The 25,936-nt window shown below is 30.8% G+C and overlaps 1 protein-coding gene across 3 annotated transcripts; it reads right to left on the bottom strand.

The window, feature by feature from the left end:
* Positions 1–211: 211 nt before the first annotated feature.
* Positions 212–24,978, bottom strand: LOC114129215 (uncharacterized). 3 transcript variants are annotated; one of them, XM_027993873.2, is made up of 5 exons: positions 24,447–24,976; positions 11,658–12,243; positions 11,155–11,295; positions 3,451–3,681; positions 212–1,863 (listed from the first exon to the last, which is right to left on the bottom strand). In XM_027993873.2, the coding sequence occupies exons 2-5, from the start codon at positions 12,150–12,152 to the stop codon at positions 1,588–1,590; spliced, it is 1,143 nt and encodes a 380-aa protein (XP_027849674.2). In that variant the 5' UTR covers positions 12,153–12,243; positions 24,447–24,976; the 3' UTR covers positions 212–1,587. The 3 variants fall into 3 exon arrangements, with proteins under 3 accessions (XP_027849674.2, XP_050064403.1, XP_027849675.2); XM_050208446.1 differs by lacking the exon at positions 24,447–24,976 and adding an exon at positions 16,734–16,869; XM_027993874.2 differs by lacking the exons at positions 212–1,863; positions 3,451–3,681 and adding an exon at positions 5,868–8,105 and having other exon boundaries at positions 24,447–24,978.
* Between the last annotated feature and the right edge of the window lie 958 nt (positions 24,979–25,936).

Here is a 25,936-nt window from a genome sequence, read left to right on the forward strand (position 1 = left end):
ATAATAAATACATAGGAATAAAAATATATTGTACCAACTGTTTTAAAAAAAAAAAATTGTCTGATTTGCTTTCAATTTATCAAATTCTACAGCTGTTCTACATTAACAAATTTCGAGTTCCCCGCACATTTAATGGAAACATGGGAAAAGTATAACATTCATTCGATCAAATAATATTAAAGGTACAATACTACTATAAACAACAATAAAATTGGCAATTGATTAATATAATGTATATTTTTTGCACACAAACAGAAGGTACAGATAAACACTATATATAAAAAAATATACTAACTAATTTATGGATACAGTTTATCACATCCCAAAAATTTGTAATATAGCTACACAACAGTAAAATATTATAACATAAAAATACAATATGCAGAACAGTACAGTGCAGTATGAGATGTGCATCAACAAACGTTGACGGTATACATTGTTATAGGTAGCCGATAAAATATGTTTACAACTACGCTTATAATTTAATATTTTATACTACAATACTTAAGTACATATACCTTTATATTTAATATTATTATATTAGTAGTGTACGTCACATGGCGATAATAGTACATACCTAACTACCCCGAATACACCTAAGGTAATACTACATCTTTCTCGTTTAGTTTTGATTATCGTTAAAAATAATAAAACATGTATGATATACTTTTAATATACATAAATATAAATTATTTACAACAGTATAATATAGCCCCGTTTATAAATAACTTTACGAGTAATTATAGAATTTAAGCTACATTCAGGTCTATTTCGTACATTTTTTTTATAATATTAAAATACATAAACTATTTCAATACATTTAGGTATATTATACAAATGTACAGAGTAATAATTATTTCAAATGTCATTCATCGAAAGCCGTACAAAAAAGTGTGAAATCCTAAATTGGTTTAAAAAATACGGTCCGATCAATAAATATAATATTTTATACAACATTCTCGTGTGTATGGGGGGAAGCAATTGGTTTTCATCGTAAATAAACAAACTATTATTAATTATTCTTCAATAAGTTATCATAAAAAATATTTGATATAGATCTTCAGAATAATCATGAAAGATCATAATATAAATACTTTATAATTAATAATTATAATAATTATACTTAATATCAATATCTCGTAATAGATAATATCAATAGTAGGTATGAAATTTAGTTTTGAAAATATTTCGGGTAAAAGTTGTGTGTGTTTGTTATAATGTATAACGATGGTAGTATGAACTAAGTACCTATGAATCGATGATACTCGATTATCGTGCGATATATAAGACGGAAGTTATAAATAGTGATAAAGCGTAACTAAAAATCGATATCATAGTTAGTAATTTATTACATTATATTAATAATCATAGTAATTGAACCAGTTTTTTAAAAATAGTGATATCAACCGTTTACTGACCGCCACAGTGTATAATATACATACAATCTATACATCGTATCGACTCTCGAATGGACGATGATAATATAATAATATTATTTTTCGTTATCAATAACATTAAAATGTTGTGGTGCCGACAGAGAAACGGCTAATATACAAACAACTGTTTTAGAACGTCACCGCGTGAACATCACTTGTTGCTAGTGGCACTTGCGCCTAAGTCGGTCGTATTGATTTTTGTGGGCGACGCAGACGGCGCAGACGCGGCCTCGTCCAGCGGATCTAAGTCCAGTCCGTCGTCGTTCTGTAGGTCGGCCGATGCATCTCGAGATCCTCTGTTGGCCATCGACGAGCCTGATGAACCTCCTCCACCACTCGAATTGCTGATGGCTGAAACGCCGGCCGCTTTGCGCCAAATGGCCGCCTTGATGGCATCCACGAGCCGGGCCAGTCTGCCTGCTGCGTTCTGTGTGATGAAAACGAAAACGATAGTGGTAATAAAATTATGCATAATAAATATTATAATACTGTAAACTGAATAAAAGATGATTTTGTTTCTAAAAATAACCCCGAGGACAATATAGTTTAAAGGATAACGTGTCCTGTATGTGTTGGCACAATTGTCTCTGTCTTACAAACGCATAACAGAAAATTTACGTTAAGAGTAAACATAAATAAATTCACTAGGTATGTAAAATGTAAGAAAGAGAAAACATACGAGCAACGCAATCAGTGTAAAGTTATGCTAATATCGTGGAGTTTCAATAAGTTCTAAGACGGTACTTTTAAACTGAACGTTCGCGTATATACCTAAATAGTAGGTAGGTATCAAATTCTAAATATATTATTATTGATCTAAATTACTCAATAAGTTATTTATAAGCGAAAAATTATTTTTATAAGCCCATAAATGAACCCCTTATGAAATAGTTAGGTACTTTCAATTAACAAACCTAAATTTCATTACATGTAAGGCTCCTAGAGTATGACCATAAATTAAAGTCCACGTATGTAACTAATCTTGATAAAGACTGCTATAGGTTAGGATACTCATAAATGCAAATATATATATATATTATTTTCCAAAACGTTAGACGTATAAAAATGAAATGGGTTTTCAAATCAAACAAAGATTTCGTCACACAACGAAAAGCGTAATGTTTACCAAACATTACATCTTATGAAAAAATTACACGTTTCTAATTTTTGCAGTGTGTGTTAATATACCGTACCTTTGGAACCTAACTTAACTGCTATAATTCAAAATTTGATTAACTTAACATTTTTTTATACAAATTGGTAAACTGGCAAAAACGTTATACATGATAAAATTCATCACAGATTTGTGCCAGTAAAATATTTTTTGTTTTTATCACCTAATGAACGTATATACGTATTAACGTATTATAATTACTAGTTTAATTTTTATTTTTTATATCCGGTTACTTTAAATATAAAATACTACCATAGTTAGGATTTTGACTGTTATGAATTATATAAATTTAATGTTTAATCATTATAACGCAAATCATGGTTGTGCCTAAACGACTATTTTATTTCTTTATTTTTTATATATATATAGAAGTTTAAATCAAAATTTGGTATAACTGTATAATAAAATATCTATCATAAAATTAAATTTTACTGATTAAAAAAAGAATTAAGTAGAATCACTTAAATTACTTAAAAATATATTTTATCGAATCTACGATAAATCAATTAATGTTTAAAGTTTAAGAAGAGATGGTCTTGTAGTTCGAACTAAGAGTGTTCAAAATTGTTCAAAATTAGTATAGTATTATTTTTTTTTAATGTGTCAGTCGAAAACTATAAGATTTTTAAAAAAATATTATACATCTTGTACACTATTATATACGTTTGATTTCTCATTAAGTTATTACATGTTTTTATTGAACTTATCTATGAAATTTAATTGTCTAATCAACCTTATTTAAAACTTAAATAAAATGTAAGTAACTAGAAATTAAATTCAAATTATGTAATTATGTTATGATTATATAATAATCACTGCATAGTAAATGTGCATAATAACCTGTATAACGTTGCCGATGGCTTGTGATATACCGTTAACGGCTGTGAAACTAGGACCGAATAGTCTGTCTGGGACCTGGAGAGTGACTTTGTTGGCATCAAATGTCACCTCACTATCGTCTTCCAGTGGCGCAACAGCTGCAGGTGCTATGGCAGAAGATTTTGTCTGTTCTTGGGCTAAAACTTGTTGGTCGTTGGTGCCTGGTACTGATGCCAGAAAGTCATCGTCTTCCTGCAATGTAATGTCCCACAGTGTTATAAAATATTTAAATAAGTTTAATAATATGACATTCAATCATAATTTAATATTCATATATTTAATCGGTATAATATTAATGAAATCATGTTTTGATAGCAATATACGAATTATAAAAATTATCAACTAGATCCAAAAAATTGAAAAATTTGTAACGTGATGACCTATATCCTATATATTATATATTAGGTACAATCAGTTTGTTAAATTCAATAAAAGTATTTGGTTTTTTTTTTTTAATGTGAAATGTTTTAAACTTGAATTTTATTGTATTTTTTTAATGACACTTAAACATATAAACTATGAAAGCAATTATTATTTAACAGTATTATGTTTTAATATACGTTATTCAAATGCCGAAACAAAGATATCATGGGTCAGCAATAAGAATCTCGCGGAGCAAAAATAAATAGACCACCAAAAATATTTTTTTTATGATAGTTCTCCGCACGTAATAGATATTTAATGTATTTTTTTTATGATGCATTTAAAGATTTTAAAGAATAAATTTCGTTTAATTTTAACTGATCTTCATCTTGAAAATACTCTATACATAAGACTTACTTGAAGAGTATCAAATTTCAAAAAACTGAAAAGAGTATACGAAATTTAATTTTTCCATTAAACCTTTAAGTATAAAATTATATTATTACTACTATAAATTATATTATATTAAATAATTTTATTAAGTAACTAAAAATGTATTTTTAACACAAAAGTAAATATACATTATTACCTAATATTAATAGGTATTTAAATATTTTCTACAAACATTTTTTTTCAAATTATCTGCACCGTAATAAAATGTAATTAATTGATTACCCCTAATAAATAGGTTCCAATGATGCTACACGTCCATTTTATTTTTTTCATTCCAAATTGAATTTTTTTTTTTAAAAAAACTTTGACACCTACCTATACCTACCGATCTCCTTAGAATTCTTCATGAACACTTACAGTCAATAATAAAATATTTTAAGTGTAACGGTACGCCATTATCCATTTTAAACAATTGTTATAGTGAACCAAGTAGAAGATTAATATCATATTATATGATAACTGCAACATGACTTGTGTTCAGCTGAAATATTATTTCTATCCATGATATACATAGACGTAGAATACGATGAGATTGGCAGATGGTAAAATTAACTAAGATATCGTGTGGGTATTATAAAAATTAATAAGTAGATGTTAACAGCGTCTTGACCATTAATACAATAATACAAATTACATTAAAACAGTAATATATTTATTTTTATTTATTAAATACATTAACGAATATTACAATAATAATATACGAATATCACCACAAATATAATAATATAAGTATACACATAAAATATTATATAATAATGTAATTTTGAATAATCGACTATTATATTTAATTACTTCACCTTAATGTTAAAATGGGGTAATCTTTACGTATATTATATACAGACAGATTAAACAAGGGCTCAAGGGTGAATTATTGAATTATATAAGTATTAAATAATGATAAATTAAAAAAATTTATACTTAGTCTTCATTTTAATATATCTAAATATTAAATATACATAACTGGAGAATTGGTGATCAAAATGTAAGAAATATACTGAAGAATTTTAATAAAAAATTAAGAACTAACATGTCCTCAGTTTGAAATTGTTATTCACTGTAGCGTTGTGTACGAGAGTATCCGGAATAATATATGTCTATAGGCGAAGGCTTATAGACTATACTATAGTCAATGTTAAAATATCCTCTACGATTGTATACGTTTACTACAATATAGACGTATTGTAGTAGTGTAATATATTATTGACTATAAAATAGTAAAGATTATGATTTTTTTCTATTTTTATAAGCTATTAGTAAATATAACTTAAACACCCACCCTATATGACTTTTAAGTTTACAACTATGTACCTTTTATACCTACATACAAAAGCTATAATAATAATAACAATATTAATATCAACGATATACTTTCTAGTCGATATCAATATGAATGGCATATGCTTAGAGCGAAAGAGTTATATATCAATATAATATTCATTTACAGTTTATGATGAGTTTCATTTGTTAATTTTTATAAGAAACAGAAGAAGTTACTTTGATTATCGGATTTAACGTATCGTTCTATAAATATAACCACGAAAATTTAGTGACATTTAATAGCAATTGAGTTTCAATTATCGTTGATTTATTTTATTACGATGTTCTAGAATACTTATTAATTTTTTTAAATTTCAGAAAAAATAAATCCTATAGTGGTACTTAATATAATTGTGTATAATGTTGAAAAAAAATTAGACTGAATCCTTAAATTGAACATTACCAATAATAATTTTAAAAATGTCATTAGACCCTTTAAAAATACTTACATTCCAAGCCACAGATAAAATATCAATAAAAAATGATAAATAAATATTTACACCGAAAATAATAATAATATATTAATATCGTATCAAAAAAATGACACAGCATACAGTACGATAAGGCTTGTTCGCAAATGTTACAATACATCTCATTGTTTTCAACAATAATATACTATTGTCTAATAATCGGAAACAAGCTTATTTATTTTAACGTTCTATAATATTATATAAATATAGTTGATGGAGTTGAAGTATCTACTTTTGAAAAAAAAAATAAGCACTCTACAACTACAGTAATAAATAATATACTAACAGTTGTATTTACTTTAACTACTAAAATTTACTAAAACCTATATAAATGACACTAACTTAGTAAGGCTACGAGACCAACTATTATGTAATACAATATGTAATTTTTATTTAACATTCATTTATGATGAATTAATGATGTTACATATAAGATGACAATGATTGACTGATAAAATGGTTATTGACTAATGATAATGATAATTATGATGAATGAAAATCGAAAATAGTACTAATGATAATGTGGTTTAATAATAGTTAATAATAATAATAATGGTTATTGGTGTGATGAAAGGACTGTTAAAAAATCTGCAGTCGACATGCATGGTTAAAATTATGAAAATTATGAAAACGACGCGATGAAGAAGAGACAAGTGATTGCACATAACATTGATGGATTTCGCAACAAAAAAAATTACAACCTATTAATTATTAACGTACCTAAGTATTTAGTATAATATGAAAGTAAAATGGAATAATTGCCGATCCCTCTGTGGTATATATTATAATATATAATAAATAAAATACACGAATATTATTAGATGCTTACGTAGTTATATACTCGTATATGTAGTCAAATTATTATTTATTAAGTGTACTGAGTACTATATAATGCACTGTAACTCTTGAATTTATAATTTATAAAACGTACAATTACGGTAAATTTACTGACATGCATTACAGAGTTGTGTTAATATAATAATGTATATGCGTTTATAAATATTGCATAATTTTACATATTAAAACTAAATTTTGATTATCGGTTACACTCGAGCTTATGTGGCTGTATTATCAAATAATTTATTTATAATATAACTATAAAAATACGTTAATAATAATTTAATTTAAATTGGTTATACAATATCACGTACGAGTATACTCGTTTTAATGTCATACATGACATTTTATAACACATATAGTCATATAGTGATAGCTAATAAACGTGCTATTCACAGTTTAATCCGTACCTTGAATTAAATGTTATAAAATAATCGATCAGGACTGCAAAATCAAACGAATCTTTTTCTTTTTTAATTATACGAATCATTGTGTCAAAGAATAACGAAGACTGGTAGTTTATACTTGTGGTTTTAGCCTATGTCTAAAATTTCGTTTTATACATAGGTACAGTCGAACGGTTGTTATAATTCTGATCTTATAGGTGAGTTGGTCAAAAAACACGACCCGACCGTTTGTACTACTTGCCTATACTTTTCAACAACTATTATTACTATATGTTATGATTTATGATTATACTTAGACATATAATGATGGATAATATGTATAAATGACGATTATGGAATATATTATGGCGGTGTGGCTGGCAAGTGTCGATGCGATTGAGGAAACGACGATATGACGACGACGAGAGGACGCATATTTTTAGAATGAAGTCTCCGACGATGGTGATCCATCATCGTTTGTCGCAGCAAAGCTCGACGGTTCGGCGGCGAAACTTGGCTGGAAGGCTGGAAATCCAGGAGGAGCGCCGGCAAAGCTCGATGAAGTACCCTCAAAATTTGCTGGGGTTCCGGCAAAGTTCGGTGGTGCTCCCGCAAAGTCCTGCTGTGACGGTGGAGGTGGCGAAGCGATCAGATCCGATCCGGGGACAAAGGCTGTCGGTGGCGAGTTTGTGACAAATCCCGGTGCATCAGCAGCGACCACGAAGTCTGGTGCAGCGACGAAAGTGTCGACTGAAGCTGAGGCGGCAACACCGTTGAATGTGGCATTGTCCTAAACACACATACACGCACGCATACACACACACACGTTCGTCGTTCGATGTTATTCATTGTAATATCATATTATTTTATTATATAATAATATATTATTAATAAACAATTCAGTGCCCGAATTCGACTACAGTTACAGCAACATAAGCATATGACGCAAATTGCTTTAGTCCTTTCACAGTACCTACTATTGATAATATTATTTAATTTGTTTGTGCGCGCCGGTTATATTGTATTCGAATGTTGAGTACATGTAAAACGTTACGTTTGGTAGTAGATAAATAATAATACAACGGTAGAAGTCACGGATTTATTTGATTTTGAATTACTGTCGATGTCGATTATTCTGTAAGGGTATAAAAGAAAATAAAGGGGAATTGTGTCGGCTATTTTATAATCTGAATATAATTTGATTATAGACAAGACGGTTATAGTGTAATTAATAAGATATTTATCTATAGACTATAGTCGGAATGTGAATAGAAACCCACAGTATAAATTACTGATATTATTAGTTACGATTAACTGGTGAATGCGATGTTATACAATGTATTCAAACTTTTGTCCCTTTCGGACGTACGATATTATTAATTATTATCCATTATGGTTTGCTGTCATATGAGAATAAAATATATAAATCATCAGTTTCTACCGTATGGTCACACGGATCAGTTACTATTTTCTAAATTCCCGAGCACTGAATTTGTTACAATATTAATATTATTACAACTACTATCGTACACAAAACTACATTATATTGTACGCCCTTTGCAACACACACACATACCACACACACACACACACCACACACACACACACACTAAAATGTCTACACGGGCGCGTAATCATACACAAAGTAGACACACGCACACCGTTGTTCGAAAGTGCATTTAAAAAAAAAATCGTCGTCATTATTGTCAATTTATGTTGTATTTCAGTAACAAGGAAATAATGTAGATTTTTCAATAGGTACCTATATAAAACTTTAACGTTTAGGTACGTTACTCTTGCATTAATACCCTATGGGCTAGTTCAAAAATGTATTAAATGTTGGTAGAGTGAAATGCGTTACAGTATCAACTGGAAAAACTGAAATGTTTAAAACGTGTTTTATACCAACATATTTTGTACTTATGCATAGGTAGGTAGGTACTTAAGTATTTGTAATACTTTATTTCGAATGCATTACCCGATTTTTACACGTTATGTAGTAAATGATGTCTATCGAGAATCAATTATTACTGACATGATCCGATTATACATAACTCGTCATTTTGTAATGTAAATGTGTTTTTAATTTCTGTTGTAGCCATCCGTCAAAACTATTCTATGTTTTTAGTAGGTATCTAGAAAAAATTTAATTGTCACCGACGTTTGTTTTTGTTGTTGTTGTCGGTTTCTGTAGATAATTTTATTTTATTTTTTAATTTTTGTTGTACAATTTTCTTCTCGTCATCATTCTGCAGGTATAATCGTATATATTTGTACACGTACATGTGAATTATAAAAGTCACATTATTTATCAAATACAAATTTCGTCATCGTCGTCACCATCACTTACCGTCGTCGTCATCGTCATCGTAAGTAATAATATAAATATGAATATGAGAATATGATATATAGTAGTATTTCAGTATTTGTACCACACCGCGTTGTCATAAACCCATACGTCAAGTTACATAATATTTTTCAATTTAATCGTCATTGTATAATATAATACAATTTGTAGCTATTATATTATTATAGCCTATGTATTTCTATGATTATTAATTTTAATAGGTGTATCGCGTTCATTAAACATACTAAATTTATATTATAATAAACATAACTATTATATAATATTATTATATTACCTGTACAAATTTTCTTTAAATGATATGTTTAGACAAAGAAAGCGAGGGCGAGTATAGTTGTGGGTGGGTTATTTAGTGTAATTGGTGTTGGTGCCAGTGGTGATTGTTAAAATATAGTGAACAAGTGTAAGAGGTTAATGTAATTGTACAAGTGCGCTTGGTTATTCGTTTTTTACATACGTATACAGTGAATTACCGATAATTAGGCTTGTATGTCTAACATAGTAAAATATTTAATTTAATAATAAACTACAATACGGTACGATTCTGAAATGATTGCCTTATTTTATGTATGAAATTATAGGTGTATAATATATTAATATATGACGAAATAAACCCAATTTAGTATGATTTTGTTTTTCATTTATCTGCGTGTTTAAAAACAGCTGATTTAAAAAGTTAATTTAAATACAATTATTAATACATCAACGTTATACTGTTTAATGTTTTATGTTCAAATTAAATTTTTATAAAATTAATTTTTTGAAAAAAAAAATAGTTATGATTTTTTTCGTTGTAATTCCAAAATTATTGATAATCCACTGTATGTATATTATATTTACTATATGTGAGTATAAAATAGTGTGAAATTCGTGCAGTAGGTACATAAAATGGTGTATAATAACTTTAAGCTATATAGTTATCTATTTATATATAGTAATTTATAGATTACAAACCATGTCTGTAGGTTAACCTAACCTAACTAATGGTATATGAATATTAACAACCTTTTCCTCTTTCTTTATATTACGTGTGTACATCGGATGACTGCTCATCGTTTCAACTTCAACAACCAAGGTTTCGCATACAAAATATTATTTACTAATTTTATTTATTAACTGAATTTAAAATATTATACGATAATCACTACACATCATAGGTACTTTACAATTTATATTTCAGTATAACCCTCCACAAAAATGTTGAGATACTTCAATTGCTTCTTTATCCTTTCCATTCTCTACCACAATAAATTATACAGACGGTATACCACTTTGATAGTCTATATACATTACACAATACTATAATTAATTCAATACGATAATATCACTTTACATACATTCACTTGTTTTCTGTTCACTATCTACGTATAAGCAGCATTATTATATTATACATTTGCATATTATACACCTTTTTCATTTCTATACTCATTTTAATATTAAATACAATTTAAATCGTGAATCACTGCGAACTTACCTTGTTTCCGATCGATCCTGATTTCGCAGACGAAGAGGATTGGGTCAACACTGGTGACAGGAATTGTGCATTCTGCTGCCGGTTGCGCTGATCAAGATTGCTCAGTAAACGAGTCTTAAAGTCAATCACCTGATTGATTTTCTACATACGCGTAAAAAACAAATAAAACGATGCCATCAGAATTTATTACAATTACGATAAGGAAAAAATATGCGAATGATTAGTGTGGGCCAGGTCTATGCATGTTGCAAAGACAACGTAGCTAGAAATTGTCTTCAAGACAGGTAAAAAGATATACAAACACCATGATTTTTACACTGCAATCTTGTACGTTACATAACAGATAATTTTATGTGGAACATTGAAATGTTAAATTCTTTTACTACTATAAAAATTATAGTTTCGGTCGACGTTGCAGTGTACTTTGATGATTCAAGTTAAAATTACCACTAGCTACGCCGCCGACTCGACGCATTCATAATCATGGATGAGTAATATTGTACCTGAAACAAAAAGTTGAGCAGAACCGCCTTAACGCCCAACGCGGTGGCCGCCTTCACCGTCACTTTAGCAACCTTATGGACGGCTTTCAGTCCAACTAGACTGACGCCCAGTGCTTTCGAGCCTACCCCGACCGCCTTGGCTCCGAGCTTGGCCCCGGCCACCAGCTTGGCGCCAGTGCCCAGCGCCACCTTCACTGGCAACACGATGAGCGGCTTGAGTTTGAGCAACGTCCTTTTTTTTCTGACAACCACAGTCCTTCCGGCGGCCGACGTCGGTACGTCAGCAGGAACGTCCGAAGCCCCGTGCCAGTTGCTTGGCACTAACGGGGAATCAGCGGCTGCGGTGTCGGTGGATATGGCAGATGACGCTGGACGTATGGCGGACGACCGGGCGCTGGATGGCAAAGTGGCGGCTACCGCTAACAACAGCAGTAGAGTGGCGGTCAGGACGGAACACCGTCTGACCGATGTCATCGAAGTCGATGGTGGTATCATTTCGATTGATCTTGGGTATTTGAACAATACGATAATATATGTCGTTGTATCGTCGACGACAGCAGCTTACAATGATGATTGGCCCCAAGATCTGCGAAACAGATAAAACCGACAGGTATAGAAAAAGACGTTCGATATTATTTAATACTATGACGACATATTGATGGTTGTGTCAAGTATTATTCATCTTTATATATATATATAAAAAAAAACAGCCTTGGAAGAAATCCGTTAAAAATAATGAAATTAGTATAATAGATTTTCTGATGGTAGTAAGTCACAACATTGGAAAACAATACTAGGTATTGAATTAGATTTTAATTTTACTAATTTTATTGCGTGAATTTATATACTTAAAGAACATTTTGCTTTATAATTTTTAACATCTACTTTACAATTTATATTGTAAGCTAATTGTGAACTCCATAATTTTAACACAAGTTTCTACTTAAAAAGATTGGGTATAATAGAAATATACCTAATTAATATTAAGAACTATTGAATATGTTATGCAAATATGTGTGTGTAATTATTATTTGGATTCAAATAATATAAATAAATATGATGTTATGTATGTATGATTGCACGAAAATAAATAATGCTAAAATAGATAATAAATAATACCAATAATTAGAGTATAATTGTTGAGTATTGTATTTTTGTTAGTAAGGAGCTTTTTTCCCGGGACTTAAATAATAATAATAATAATAATAATATTATGTTATAATTCAATATACAAAAGACATATACAATAGACATTTGTTTAAAACATGCAGCGAGATAAATTGACAAGAAATAATAAAAATATGACAAAACACTAAGTTATCACCTATAATAACCTATAAATCTACTAAAATTCATTGGTACAAACCGGCATAAAATAATCTCGCACCGAGATAGTGAACTATATAAAATGTGTGCATTTTTTGTTTTACCTACACCGATTAAGGTGAACGAATTTCTTACTGGTGTGATATACACAAAACAACTTGGTAAAAATTATTCATATTTTTCACATCATGTTTAAAATAGAATAACCAAAATTGTATTGTGAACAGAAGGGAATATACATAATACACCATGTATGATGTAATGTGTATATATGATACTGTGTACCTATATTGAATTATTCGATGTTACATTATTACGTTAAAAAAAATAATAATAACAATAACAAATGTGTTTAAAAATTCAACGTTTAAATTAAAACTTAATATGATATAGACGCGAGTTTTTATTAATAAAAATTAGTCCTTTTAATCGAATAGATAATATGATAGATATTATTGTTTGGTTAAAGCCGCGAAATTGTAGATGCGTGTTTACATCCACGTATAAGCGCTGTGGTGCGATAAAGATAGTTTACCAGCCACAGTATTATAATTCACATAACCTCCGCCTGCGGGTATACGGTAATAAACTAAACAAGATACAACACTTTTCTCATTAGTAATGCAAATCAATCGTTTATTCGTATCCTACATAGTATAGGTACGTGTACACACTCCGCCATCGATCCAACCGCGATTTCAATCGAACAATTCGGACGGTTTACTAGGCGATTGCACTCATTACCTACAACGGGGAATAATAATGTGTTATACCTAACTTATAATACATTATTATAATAAAAGTAACGAATAATGTTATTAAAATATATTGTAATAATATTATTATTTGCTCGTTAACCCGAATCGTCGAGGTGTGTACACCGCCGCAATGCGCGCACTAATCATTGTATAATAATAATAAAACATAATAAAAAAAAAAAAAAATTATATACACGAACGACGTAGGTATTGCCGTAATGTGAACCGGTGACCCGATTTCTGAATAACGCGTTATAACAAAACAGACACTTGCGTATCTGCATACCCACGTTAATACCGTGCCCGACGAAGTGTTTTCCTATCATAACCGCATGATGCTTTGCAGAAAATTAATTAACGTTTTTCGTGTGCAATAATCATAAAATATGAAATGGATACTTCAATATTTGTTCATCGATGACTATAGTGACGACTGCCTATATACATTTCCCCACGTACTGTCTTAACACGGCACCACCTCATCGGGGCTTCTATCTCCAAGTCGAGCACGCAATTTATGATTACCTTTAGGTACTTATTTCTACCCGCAGAGGTTAAACGGATAATAATAACGAAAAGCCGTTATTGGTTTTAATAACTACCATTATAACATTGGAAAGCACGGCGACGTTGCGGTCTCGCGGTCTGCGAAGTATTGAACTATTGAACGGGCGTGGTCGTTAACTGACGACGACTAACATAATAACAGCTGCTTGTGTGTATACCATATTGATAAAATATATGCATTGGTCGAATGAATTACTTTTTTACGAGATTTTTACGAGGGCGAAACAAAACGAAAAATGTCGTAACGAGTTAGACTTTTTCGCAAACTGCCGCGGAAACGCCCGCAATAACGCCCCCGAGGGTGAAGTACTCGTGCACTTTCACTCGCGACAAACACATAGGTACAACCCGCAGCTGTACATATTAATCGTATGCGCATCTAGCGCGTGTTAACCAAGGCGGTCCACTATGTTGTATGTTTTACACAATCATTGGCTCCGTATTAATATTTGATATTTCGTTATAAAATCTGAAAATATAATACATTTCTCCGAGTTGTTGCGCAAAAAATGTGGATCGCATTAAAAAAAAATTTCGGTATGACGAAACAAAAAAATAAAAATATAGGTAGTTAGTATTAGCTGAAACCGGTTTTTTTTCACTTAAATTTTCATGCAATTTACTGTTAATATTTCTCTATATATATATATATTATCTTTATAATTTTTTTTTATATCATAGGTATGTGGTTAGTGGTGATACATACAAGATTTTAATCACCAATTACTAATTAGATATAAATACCTTTGATATTACATGTATTAAATAGTAGAAATAAGTAGTTAAACGTAACCATGAATCTACTTTCTTAGGTTACCACTTACATACAATTAATAATAATAATTAATTGGTTATGTATACAACTCAAAAATTATCATCCCTGTCATAGTTTTAGGTTTATATATACTTAAATATATAAATATTACTTTAGTTATGAACCATTCTATGTAAAACTAAAAGAATTTTCAAGTTATTTTTTTTTCAAAACAAAATATTTATAAGTTTTTAAAGTTTTAAACATAATATCATAATTTATAATGTATTCATACACCGTACATGTATTACGAGAAAATATTTTGAGAATAGTTAAAAAAGTAAAGGTTTTGTTTACTCTTCTTAGTATTATAGCCCTGTAATATTTCTCTATGGTTACTGGTTAATGGTACATAATATGTATACGAGTAGTGTATATTATATATTTTATTCAGTAATACGACCGTCGTACGGATATAAGATCATAATAGAAATAACCTACTTATTATTTATATGCGTTATTTACGGATTGTGCACATCATATTATAAATGTTTAAGATACGGTATGTGCATAATAATATTACATTCTTATTTCTTAAAATAAGTCTTTCGACCGCAGCCACCACGTTTTACTACATTATCCATATCGTATTCAACTGCTGCAACGGATGCTGTACATATTTGTAACCACTCACGACTATGTCGTGTGAAATCTACGGAGAAATTCGAAGTTCGAACTGCAGTATACATTGTCATATATTTAATAAAACCTGAGTTTCAAACAAATTAGTCGACTGTTATAAAGAGTAATATTGTGACATTTATAAGGAGTTTAGTATAGGCAATTTAAACGACATTCTAAGATAAATGTAAATTACAATTTATTTGTATTATATTTTTTAAATACCAATTCAAAGTAACTCGCTAGTCATTCATTGCCCATTATACCATTGCTAGTTGCGTAACTAAGAATTAAAACTATAATTAATATGTAACAGCTAATGCATTGAATTCCGTTCTTTTATGAATTAACTAGGTAGTCATGACATATTAATAGTTTATATATGAAATAATATACTTTAACTAGGTACTTATTTTATAGACTATCTAGTTATTCTATAAAATTTTAGTTTGTTTTTTTGTTAAAATATAGAATACATTTAAATTTAAAATATATATTATATTGTTACACTTATTTTTAATTGAATTAATTATTTATTTGTACACGCACGGCATTATATATTTAGAGCAACATAAAACTTATTTTCCCTACAAACACCACAGCGAACACGTATGACTATAAAACTATTACTAAACGATAATCTTATAATACGGTAAACATGCATAAATATTGCCTACTGGCGGTCGAGCGGTAATTTATATTTTTTAATATGAATTTTAATGAATTTTTTATTTGATAAGACGAAAGATAAGCGCACAGACCACCCAACGTCGTCAGTGAACGGTGATCATAGTTTGTAAAATTTGACACATTAATGAAGTGATGACAGATGATGTATAAAATGACTAGTTAAAGTATAAATTCTATCCATTACCTACATGTTCTAGTTATTTCATAAATTACCTAGGCATTTCATAAACTATCTGATTCAACATTTTAACTGTAACATATTATACACTATTTAAAAATACATGTATTTAATGCACTTACTCAGCACAGAATTTAATATGAAAAATCACAACATTGTTTAAAGCATCTCGTAACGGGTTTGGTAACATTAAGTATACTTCTAAAAATTCAATTTTCTAAATGTTTAGCTATATTTTATATGCATTAGATGGTTGTTAAAATGATTGTCTATGAAAGGATTAAAATGAAATACGTTCCGAAATGTTATTTTTCATTTTCATAAAAGCTATGACATAGTTCTAAAATAAGTTTATTATAGGTTGTATTCAATGTGCGTCAATATGTGTTTGTTATTTATGAGCCAGCAATAGTCGATGAGACAACGTCTCAATGAACATCTGATGACAATGATTCTGATGAAAATAAACATTGAGAAATCCACGGGAATTCAACAGTAAGTAAATTTTAAAACGATAATAATTATTGTTAGGTGTTTCGATGCGTTTTTCCAGAACAGCGTCCGTTGACTTATTACCTTGAGCCGGGTACAAAATATGGGTAGAATGTTTTCTACAAAACCACAGTTTTTTACATTATGACGGTGCTTGAAAAACCAGTGATACAATGATACTTTATAATAAATCAATAACGAACACGCGTTTTGCAAAGAATGAATAAAACGGATAATATTTGGAAAGTCCGTGCGGTCACCACCGCGATCCGTCTGCAGCGAGGAACGGACGAGGGAAAAAAATCATAATCATTAACGGACCGAGTGTCGTAACTCATTTTATAATCCGTTCGCGGCGCTAATCCGCACGCGGATGAATTTAACGTGTACGGCGACGGTGCGGTGGCGGTTTATGAGCTGGTTTCGCCGGGGGCGGTAAAAGGCGGCATTTCCCGTTCGCTAAAAACGCGTTATGTTGTATTAATATTATTATGATATATATACTTTACGTTGCACCGTACAGACATACGATACACATTTATTATATATATTATTTGTATTTATATAAATATAATATCATTACGTGTATTTGTGCTGTGTTTGGAGTAGGTGGCAGTTGGATACGATACGATACGTGGATCTAGATCGTTGGCCAAGGTACACTACAATCACCGTAGTTTTTTTTCTCTCGCACTCGTTATACTTTTAATAATATAATGCACTATATTATATTATTATACTAAAATAAGTATAATATAAATCGTGTACGTACATACACCGTTGGTGCCCGGGTCGTTGCACCGCTTACTGTTATTACGATTAGGTACTTATATGTCCGAGTATGTTTTATATCATTGTGTTGCAATTGTTGTATTAAGACACGTGGCCAACTTCGTTTTCTACCATTTTCTATATTATATAGTGTACGCTGTACAGGATATAAGAAAAAAAACCCGACTGCCTACTGTCATAACTGATTCATAACTATGTGACAACTTTTTATAAAGAAAATGTAAAAAAAAAAAAATCATTTATAATACGAGTAGCTCTAAACAAATATTGATTAAAACAAGTTTAATAATTTAGTTGATTTGTTAGTTTTTTCCGTTACCTACACTCTGTATATACACAAGTCTCCAATAAAGGGAGCATTGATCACCACGAAAGAAAGGATTACGGTTTAAAAATACCATTCTAGTTGAAAACTTAAAATCATATCGACTGGTTTAAGTTTAAAGTTCTAAAATTGTTATAACTTTTTATAATGTTCTGAATTCTATCATCATAAATTATAATAAATAACAAAGCTATTCAGATTGTTATTAATTTATTTTATTAAATTTACTAGCTATCCCCGTGAACTTCTTTGCTCTTATAAAATGCATCCATGTTAAATTTGGTTACCTAATGCTAATGTTAAGCGTAACACGTGAGGATAAATAATACTTTTGGTTTACTGATTTGGTGTATAGATAATATTTCCGACATATCAACGTTACATAGCTGTCCCCCAGCGTTGGTTTTTTTTGACCATTTAATAGCAGCATTTTTTTAAAATTATTATTATAATTATTTGTTTCCTTTTCATTCTGAACCAAAAACCAACAACCCGTGAAGTTTTAGTAGCGTAAATCAAAAATAACGAAAAGTTTTTGTACTGTTACAAAAATATTTATTAATTTATTAGTATACTAATTTCTAATAATAACTAAAATTAGAAACACGGATGAAAAAAAAAATCAAATATTGTTATTTTACAATAAAAATATATTATTAATCACGATCAATTAATATAGCTTATGTAACTCAGAAATAATGTAACTAGCTTTCCTAGCTTTCAAATTGTGAAAAAATTTTCAAAATTGGTTCAACAGTTACAAATATTATTTTCTACAAACAAACTCACAATTTTTATCACTTCATTATCACGACAATAAACCAGCAAACCCGTAGACAACAAAAAGAGGTCACACGTCGATGCTTTAATTGTAACGGCTACAGCCTACAGTCATATTGCAAGAAAATGCAAAAAACTAATAAAAAAAATTAAATATATAGCATATTATGTGCCGACGAAGGACTCGAAAGCAGCAGCCAAAAGAACTGAAAATATTAAACAATAATTTTTTTTTTTTAATACCTATATGAATAGGACTAAGTAGTTTAATTACATTATACTGCATTACTAAATACTAATAAAAAGTAGGTATTATATTCTATTTAGCACTTAAATTGTTTTTGATCAATGCACTGTTGCATCATATTTTCGTTAACGGGATTCGATACCAACCGTTTTATAAAGAGTATAGGCAATTTACTAAGTACCTACATTCTGCATAGATACGTACGTACCTATTGTGTGATGTGTGCTAAAAAAGTGCTAATTAATATGTGTGCGTAACTGTGATGTAAAATAGAGAGGCAATTTGAACATAACATTAACATATATCAACGAACTTCTATTAATAGCTAAACTAATTATTCATTAATTAATTTTATTATTTAATAGTATTTATCACTTTAGCATCACCTTCATATTATGTAATCAATATTTTACAAACGTGCGTATTTTAATATTAAAATTTACAGAATACGTTGAAGGTTTATTCTAAACATAAGATTTGCTATTGTAAGCGTTAACAAGACAGAAACATTATAGATATAGGTAAAGTGAATAATATAACCTTAACAATTTAAGAAAATCGTTTTCTTGTAAATTTCGTAACGAATTTAAATTTGGTTTCAGAAATCGTATCAAATAAGTCAATTAATATAATTGACAATATATTGTATTGCCTTCTTAAATTAATTTTTGAGTTCAATATTATTAGGTAACATTTCAAATTTTAAAGGGATTCAGAGTTTATATTTAATTATGTTTTGTTTATAGAAGTTTTATTAGTTTTTAACCAATTCATAGTCAATTTAATTATACATAAATTTGTACTAGATAAAGATATTTTAAGATCGAACTCCATTAAATAGTTAAATAACAAATAGGTTTATACTATTTGCAAATAATATTATGAACTTGCGTTATTTTAGTACTTCGGTTATAATAATTATACAATATATAATTTTATATTGGTATGCATAAGCGGGTATCGATGGTTTTAATGATAGGTTACTGCCTTTAAGTAAACAGTGATCAAAAATTATAAATCGGTTCAAAAGACTAAATAGAAATGAACTTAAAGTACGCTAAAAAAATGTTATCGAGAATACTAAATACCTATAATTAATAATAATGCTACAAGCAATGTACCTAAGTATAAAGCATCAGAGTTTTAGTTACCAAATTCGAAGATGATAATCTTTTCGAAATAATTCTATATGAGTATTACAAAATATTGTCTATCAAATAAGTGACAATAGTATGGGTGATAAGTACTACATTATACATTTTAATAATGCACCTAAGTATAGGCAGGTGTATAAGAAGACATAAGACGCTAAAACTTTTTATTGGACAATAAAAAAAAAGGTTATGACGTTAGGTTGTCCACTCTAAATTATCAAATATTGTAGTTAAACTATAATGCTAACTTAGATATGGAGAATTCGATTTTGATATACAAATATAATCAAATCGACAGATCAAAACAGTGTAAAGTTTAAGTATACGCGGTTATATCATCTATCTAAGTATAATCACATTCTCTCGATGTACATCGACGACATTCGCTAACAGAGCTAGCGTCGATTAAGTATTGGCCAGTGGCATAATTACGAGAGGATGGGGATTTGGATGTTTCCATTTGTTTCCGTGCGACATTTATTGCACTGAATTTTTTTTTTTTTGGGGGAGGGTGTTATAGGAAAAATGTACATCCTACACACATGACCAAATTACGCCACTGGTACGGGCAGCATCGCATCACTGTTGCAGTGGGCCGACCGTCGTACCGCGTCGGAAAAAAATTACGTAAAACCGAGTCCACACTACACGGCATCGGCGTTGTGTTCCGTATGGTATTTAATAGGTTAAACAGATGTCAGTGACAAGTTACCGATGCAATTTTAATATAATTTTACAACTGTAAACGACGCGGCGTAGTGAGAATCCTACTTAAAAAGATCGAACGAAACGACCGCGATCACCGTAAATACGCTGCTCAGTTACATCGTCGTGTCCGGCGTTTATTATTCGCGTTTCGCCAGCAGATGAGTGTTGTTCAGCAACGGCGAACACTGGCGCATCCGTTCTCGAATAATGGGTAACCGTGTTTTATACGTATTTCGTCGCCGCAGTCGCGTGAAATTACGTGAACTATACGCGAAACAACAACAAACGCGGCAATGATAATATTATTATACAGGTAGTCACTGATGGTGCCGGCGGCAAAATGAAGTCACTGCGGTTGTCCGGTTTTCACTCTCGTCATCGTGTCGTTTCCCTCCTATCTACTACACACCCGCTCGACGTTATTATCGTGCCGTAATATCATATTATTATAAACATTCTACGACGCGTCCTTCCGGTCTCTCTAGGTCCCTCTCCCTCTCTCCTACGCTCACGGCGCTTGTATCCGATCGTCTCAGTATTTTTGACACGCGGAAATCATTACCGTCGATTAGCAGACATAATATACAGTATACGCACCTATATTCGGCAGGCACCAATATACGCGTGTACCGTATGGTATCCACTATAATATTACGCACAATATCAGTTATCAGTATTTCAGTAGATAACGTTATTTGCATCTCCGAATTAAATTATTTGAGAAATTAAAAAAAAAAATTAGTACTGCGAATGATACCTAAAGAAATGTTAGTTATAATAATTATATTTTTAAAAAAAGAAGAGTAGAAAGTTGAAAAAGTATAATTGTATTTTTTTTGTTTTTTGTCCACACAATGATTGCAAAGTAAAATCAGTTGTTATTAGCTCCGTTCAACAGGACGCGAATAGGCGATTTATTTAATACATTTCTCAAAGAAATTGTTTATTGGTCGACGATATAGGATTTTTCGTATTCATTGTAAACAATTTAAATTTAACTTAGATTAGCGTTTGTACTTGCAGTAAATGTCGTAGAAAACGGTCATAAGATCTAGAAATAATAATAGAATAATGAAAAAACACTAACACGATGTATCATACTAACATGATTACTTATTATCGACCCACGTGACGCCGCAATTACGGCGGGACATATAGTTAAGTTCTCTGCGGGACATGGAATTTACTATTTAGTGACCTACCATTGCCGGTGTAAGAGTACCAAATTATTTAAGCGAGTAATTACTATATAATATCGAGTATTTCTTCTTGAAATCTTATGTACACATTTTTGATAAAATAACGTTTGTATTGTACACAGTACAGTTGAGTGAAAACAAACAATACACAGGAACCGTGTGGACATGCGATGTCAGTGAATTACATCCCCCATAATACCCCCTTTGACCACCCACTACAGCCAGGAAATAATAAAAAATATTAATATGTAATGTGTGTTATAATAGCGTGTGTTTAAAATAAAAGAGTGAAACGTCGCGGGCCGTGGCAGTCGGAGCGGTGAAAGTCGTCGTCAGCATTATAATAACGTATAGGTAGTGTACCTACCTACGTATACGAGTATTCATCATTTTAATGTTCCAACAACGGCGGCAACCTACTCCGAGAGTGAGCGTATTCGGCGAACGGTACTGGTCCCGTTGTCCGGTTATTAAATAATGATAATAAATATACGATACTATTACGATTACTGCACACGTTATATGTAATTTTTGCAGAAGAGAAATTATGCAACTGCGGTCGACAGCGACGAGCAATGGAACGGTGGAATGACTAATAAAAAATAACAAAATCATAAATATACAGAATGAATAAATACAAACGCGTCATGATTTGGCATTGGAAAAACGGCGATGATGGTTATAAAAAAATATATAAAAAGTGAAAGACGAAAAATCAAAAACCGGACACCCAATGTGTCAGCTGAATACCGTCATATGTGTGCATAACCATAGTGTAATAATGCACAGACAAAAAAAAAACTGCCTGGATCTCGGCAACAAGTTTCCGTTCTTTTTATTTTTTATTTTTTACATATTTACATAATAGTTTATTATAACATATTACATCATACTACGAATTATCATATGACATTTAACTAATTTTAATTCGACAAACAAATACATGTTTTTAATTTTCAAACTGGCCTTAAGTAACTCGAAAATGGTCAAGACCAAGCATTTGATCACATTTATAATTTATAACGATTTCTTCAAAAGATATTTAAAATTACAATAAAATATCATTTTGAAATATTGCCAGATTCCAGCAATCAAATTTACTTATTGTACTCATTGTATATTTTCTACAGATTGTAAATATTTGATTATAAATAACAATATATATATATATATATATATATATAAGTTAAATCATGTCTGATATGTTATATTGTTATATAGATCAGATAAACTGATGACGGGAGGTTTAAGAATTATTTATTAAATTAAGATTTTTAGTCGTTAAGACTGGGAGAGAGTAAACGTCACCGAAAGCCATTTTTACGTATGTATCGGGTATACATCGGGTCGAATTCTTAATTAGAATCACGTAACGCCGAATAATAAAAAAAAAAAAATAGTTTCGCGCCACGACGTGTTTATTATGCGTGTGGTCGTCTTATACACGTGTGCATGCGTATAGTGTTTTTTATTACGTAGGTACTGTATCTCGTTCGACGAGTTGTTATATTATTCGCGCGCCCATAGTTATACACGACAGTATTTATTGCTAAGACTTTTACTTGTAATTAAACAGGTTTTACAGCTGCATCTCATCTATACCTTATTTAAAACTTACCTATATTATGTATTAATATTATCGTAAAATTTAAAAAAATTACTAACGGACAAACAGGAAGTATGGTCGGGAAATAAATCACGCGCGTTGAGAGAGCGATAATTATCGCGGATTTCGGATCTTATTAGCATGTAAGCATGTTAAATTTTTTATTGTATGTATTCGGTCGAACACGTAACGAAAAACGCAATAAAAATGCATTGTATCCTCCGATTCGTTGATTTTAAATGATAAATACTATACATTTACTCTACGACTGACTATTTAGTATTTTGACTATTTACACGTATAGAAATAAAAATAATCAATGGCACTTATACATGTGTGTACTTTATGCACTTTTACGGTGGCGTGTAGCCGACAGGTATAACAATTGAAACACCATGAATTGCTCTATATTGCTCTATACCTATGTACTCTCATCGGCTGATGCGTCAAAATGTCATTAATCGTCTTACAATGTATATTATGTATGTATGGTGATGATGATAATAATAATAATAATAACGATAAAATATACCTTTTGTCAGCCGATCGTTCTTGTTTTCCGGCGTAACTCTGCTGCCACTTGCAGTCGCGACGACCGCGTTTGGCCCGGTCTACCCCGTGCTTTACTGGTCGCGCCGAACCCTGTTATGGACGACGACTGCGGATTGCACCGCTTTGCTAGCAGCGTTGCAGCTGTATGTTAAACTACGACTTTGAATTATTACAGTTATAATATTATTACTAATATTGTGCGATTGTTATCTTTGTGCACACACTCACGTACCTAATGTACGTGTACAGTATACACTCACACTCACACACGCACACACGCGACAGATATTATACGACGTCCCAACAGCAGCAGCGGTGCCGGCGCTTATTATATACGCGTATTTCGTACTTATATTTTGTATATAAGCATACGAGAACAACGTGTGTGCGGGCGTGCGAGCGAGCGCGTATAGGAAAAAAATTTGTCTGACTGATCTGCCGGACGCGGGCGAGCAACTGTACTGTGCGATCGGATCGGTGGTTGGACGCGTGCGATGTACACGGTGAATGTGAGGGCAAAGCGAGCGGTGGCGGTGGCGACCAGTGCGAGAAGAAAAAAATGAAAGTAGTATAATATTATTATTTAGTTGTAAGTAGTAGGTATGTATAATATTATATACATGCAGTCATATACAGTAATAATGCCATACATTCTATAATATAATACTTATAATACTATATCGAGTGGCGCGCACGAGTTTGTGTGTAGCGTTTAATAGTTTGCCTAGACCCGGTGATAATTGCACATACTCGCTGCAATGCAGTCGGTGCATAAGTGTTTGTATAAGTTCAGAGGGACTGTGCAGTTTAAGTATGTACCGTCTATGTACGCAATTTGGCGTGTATACGCATGTACATAATCATACTACGATGGCCTACGCTAAACAGGACAATCAACCAATTACTTACAATACACAAATTATTAATTATTTATAAATGAGACAGACACGAGGACTGTTGAGTTCCGAGTACACAAGGCGATCCATCATATTATTTCATCAGGTTAATTCGATGGGTGAATTTGTCCATTAGCCCATTTGCTAGCAATTTGTTACAGTGTCATGGCACATAAAAGAAAAACATCAATTACTATACGCGTTTCACTATAATTTGGTACTTTATTGGTACAACAAATACCTAAAATGTATTTTTTCTTCTACGTAATAATTAAGATCAATACGTTGAATATATCATATTCAATATTTTAATGGGTATTAGAAAAAATAACCAATGTTTAACATATAAATATTCTTGCAGGAATGATAGGTAAACCATTGTCGTCAGCACCACTGCCGGCATAAGTTATATTCCTAACCTAACCTGGTTTAGGAATATATGTATACATTTGTGTTAACAATTTTAAATAAAATTGAAGCTATTGAAATTATTTTTTTTTCAGTGAAATGGGCTGGTAAAAACTTTTCCCTTCTCTCCATTGAATATTCCCGAACACACAGTACAGTAAGAAAT

Source organism: Aphis gossypii, unplaced genomic scaffold (genome assembly GCF_020184175.1).
Source record: "Aphis gossypii isolate Hap1 unplaced genomic scaffold, ASM2018417v2 Contig00201, whole genome shotgun sequence".
Classification (NCBI taxonomy): Eukaryota; Metazoa; Arthropoda; class Insecta; order Hemiptera; family Aphididae; genus Aphis; species Aphis gossypii.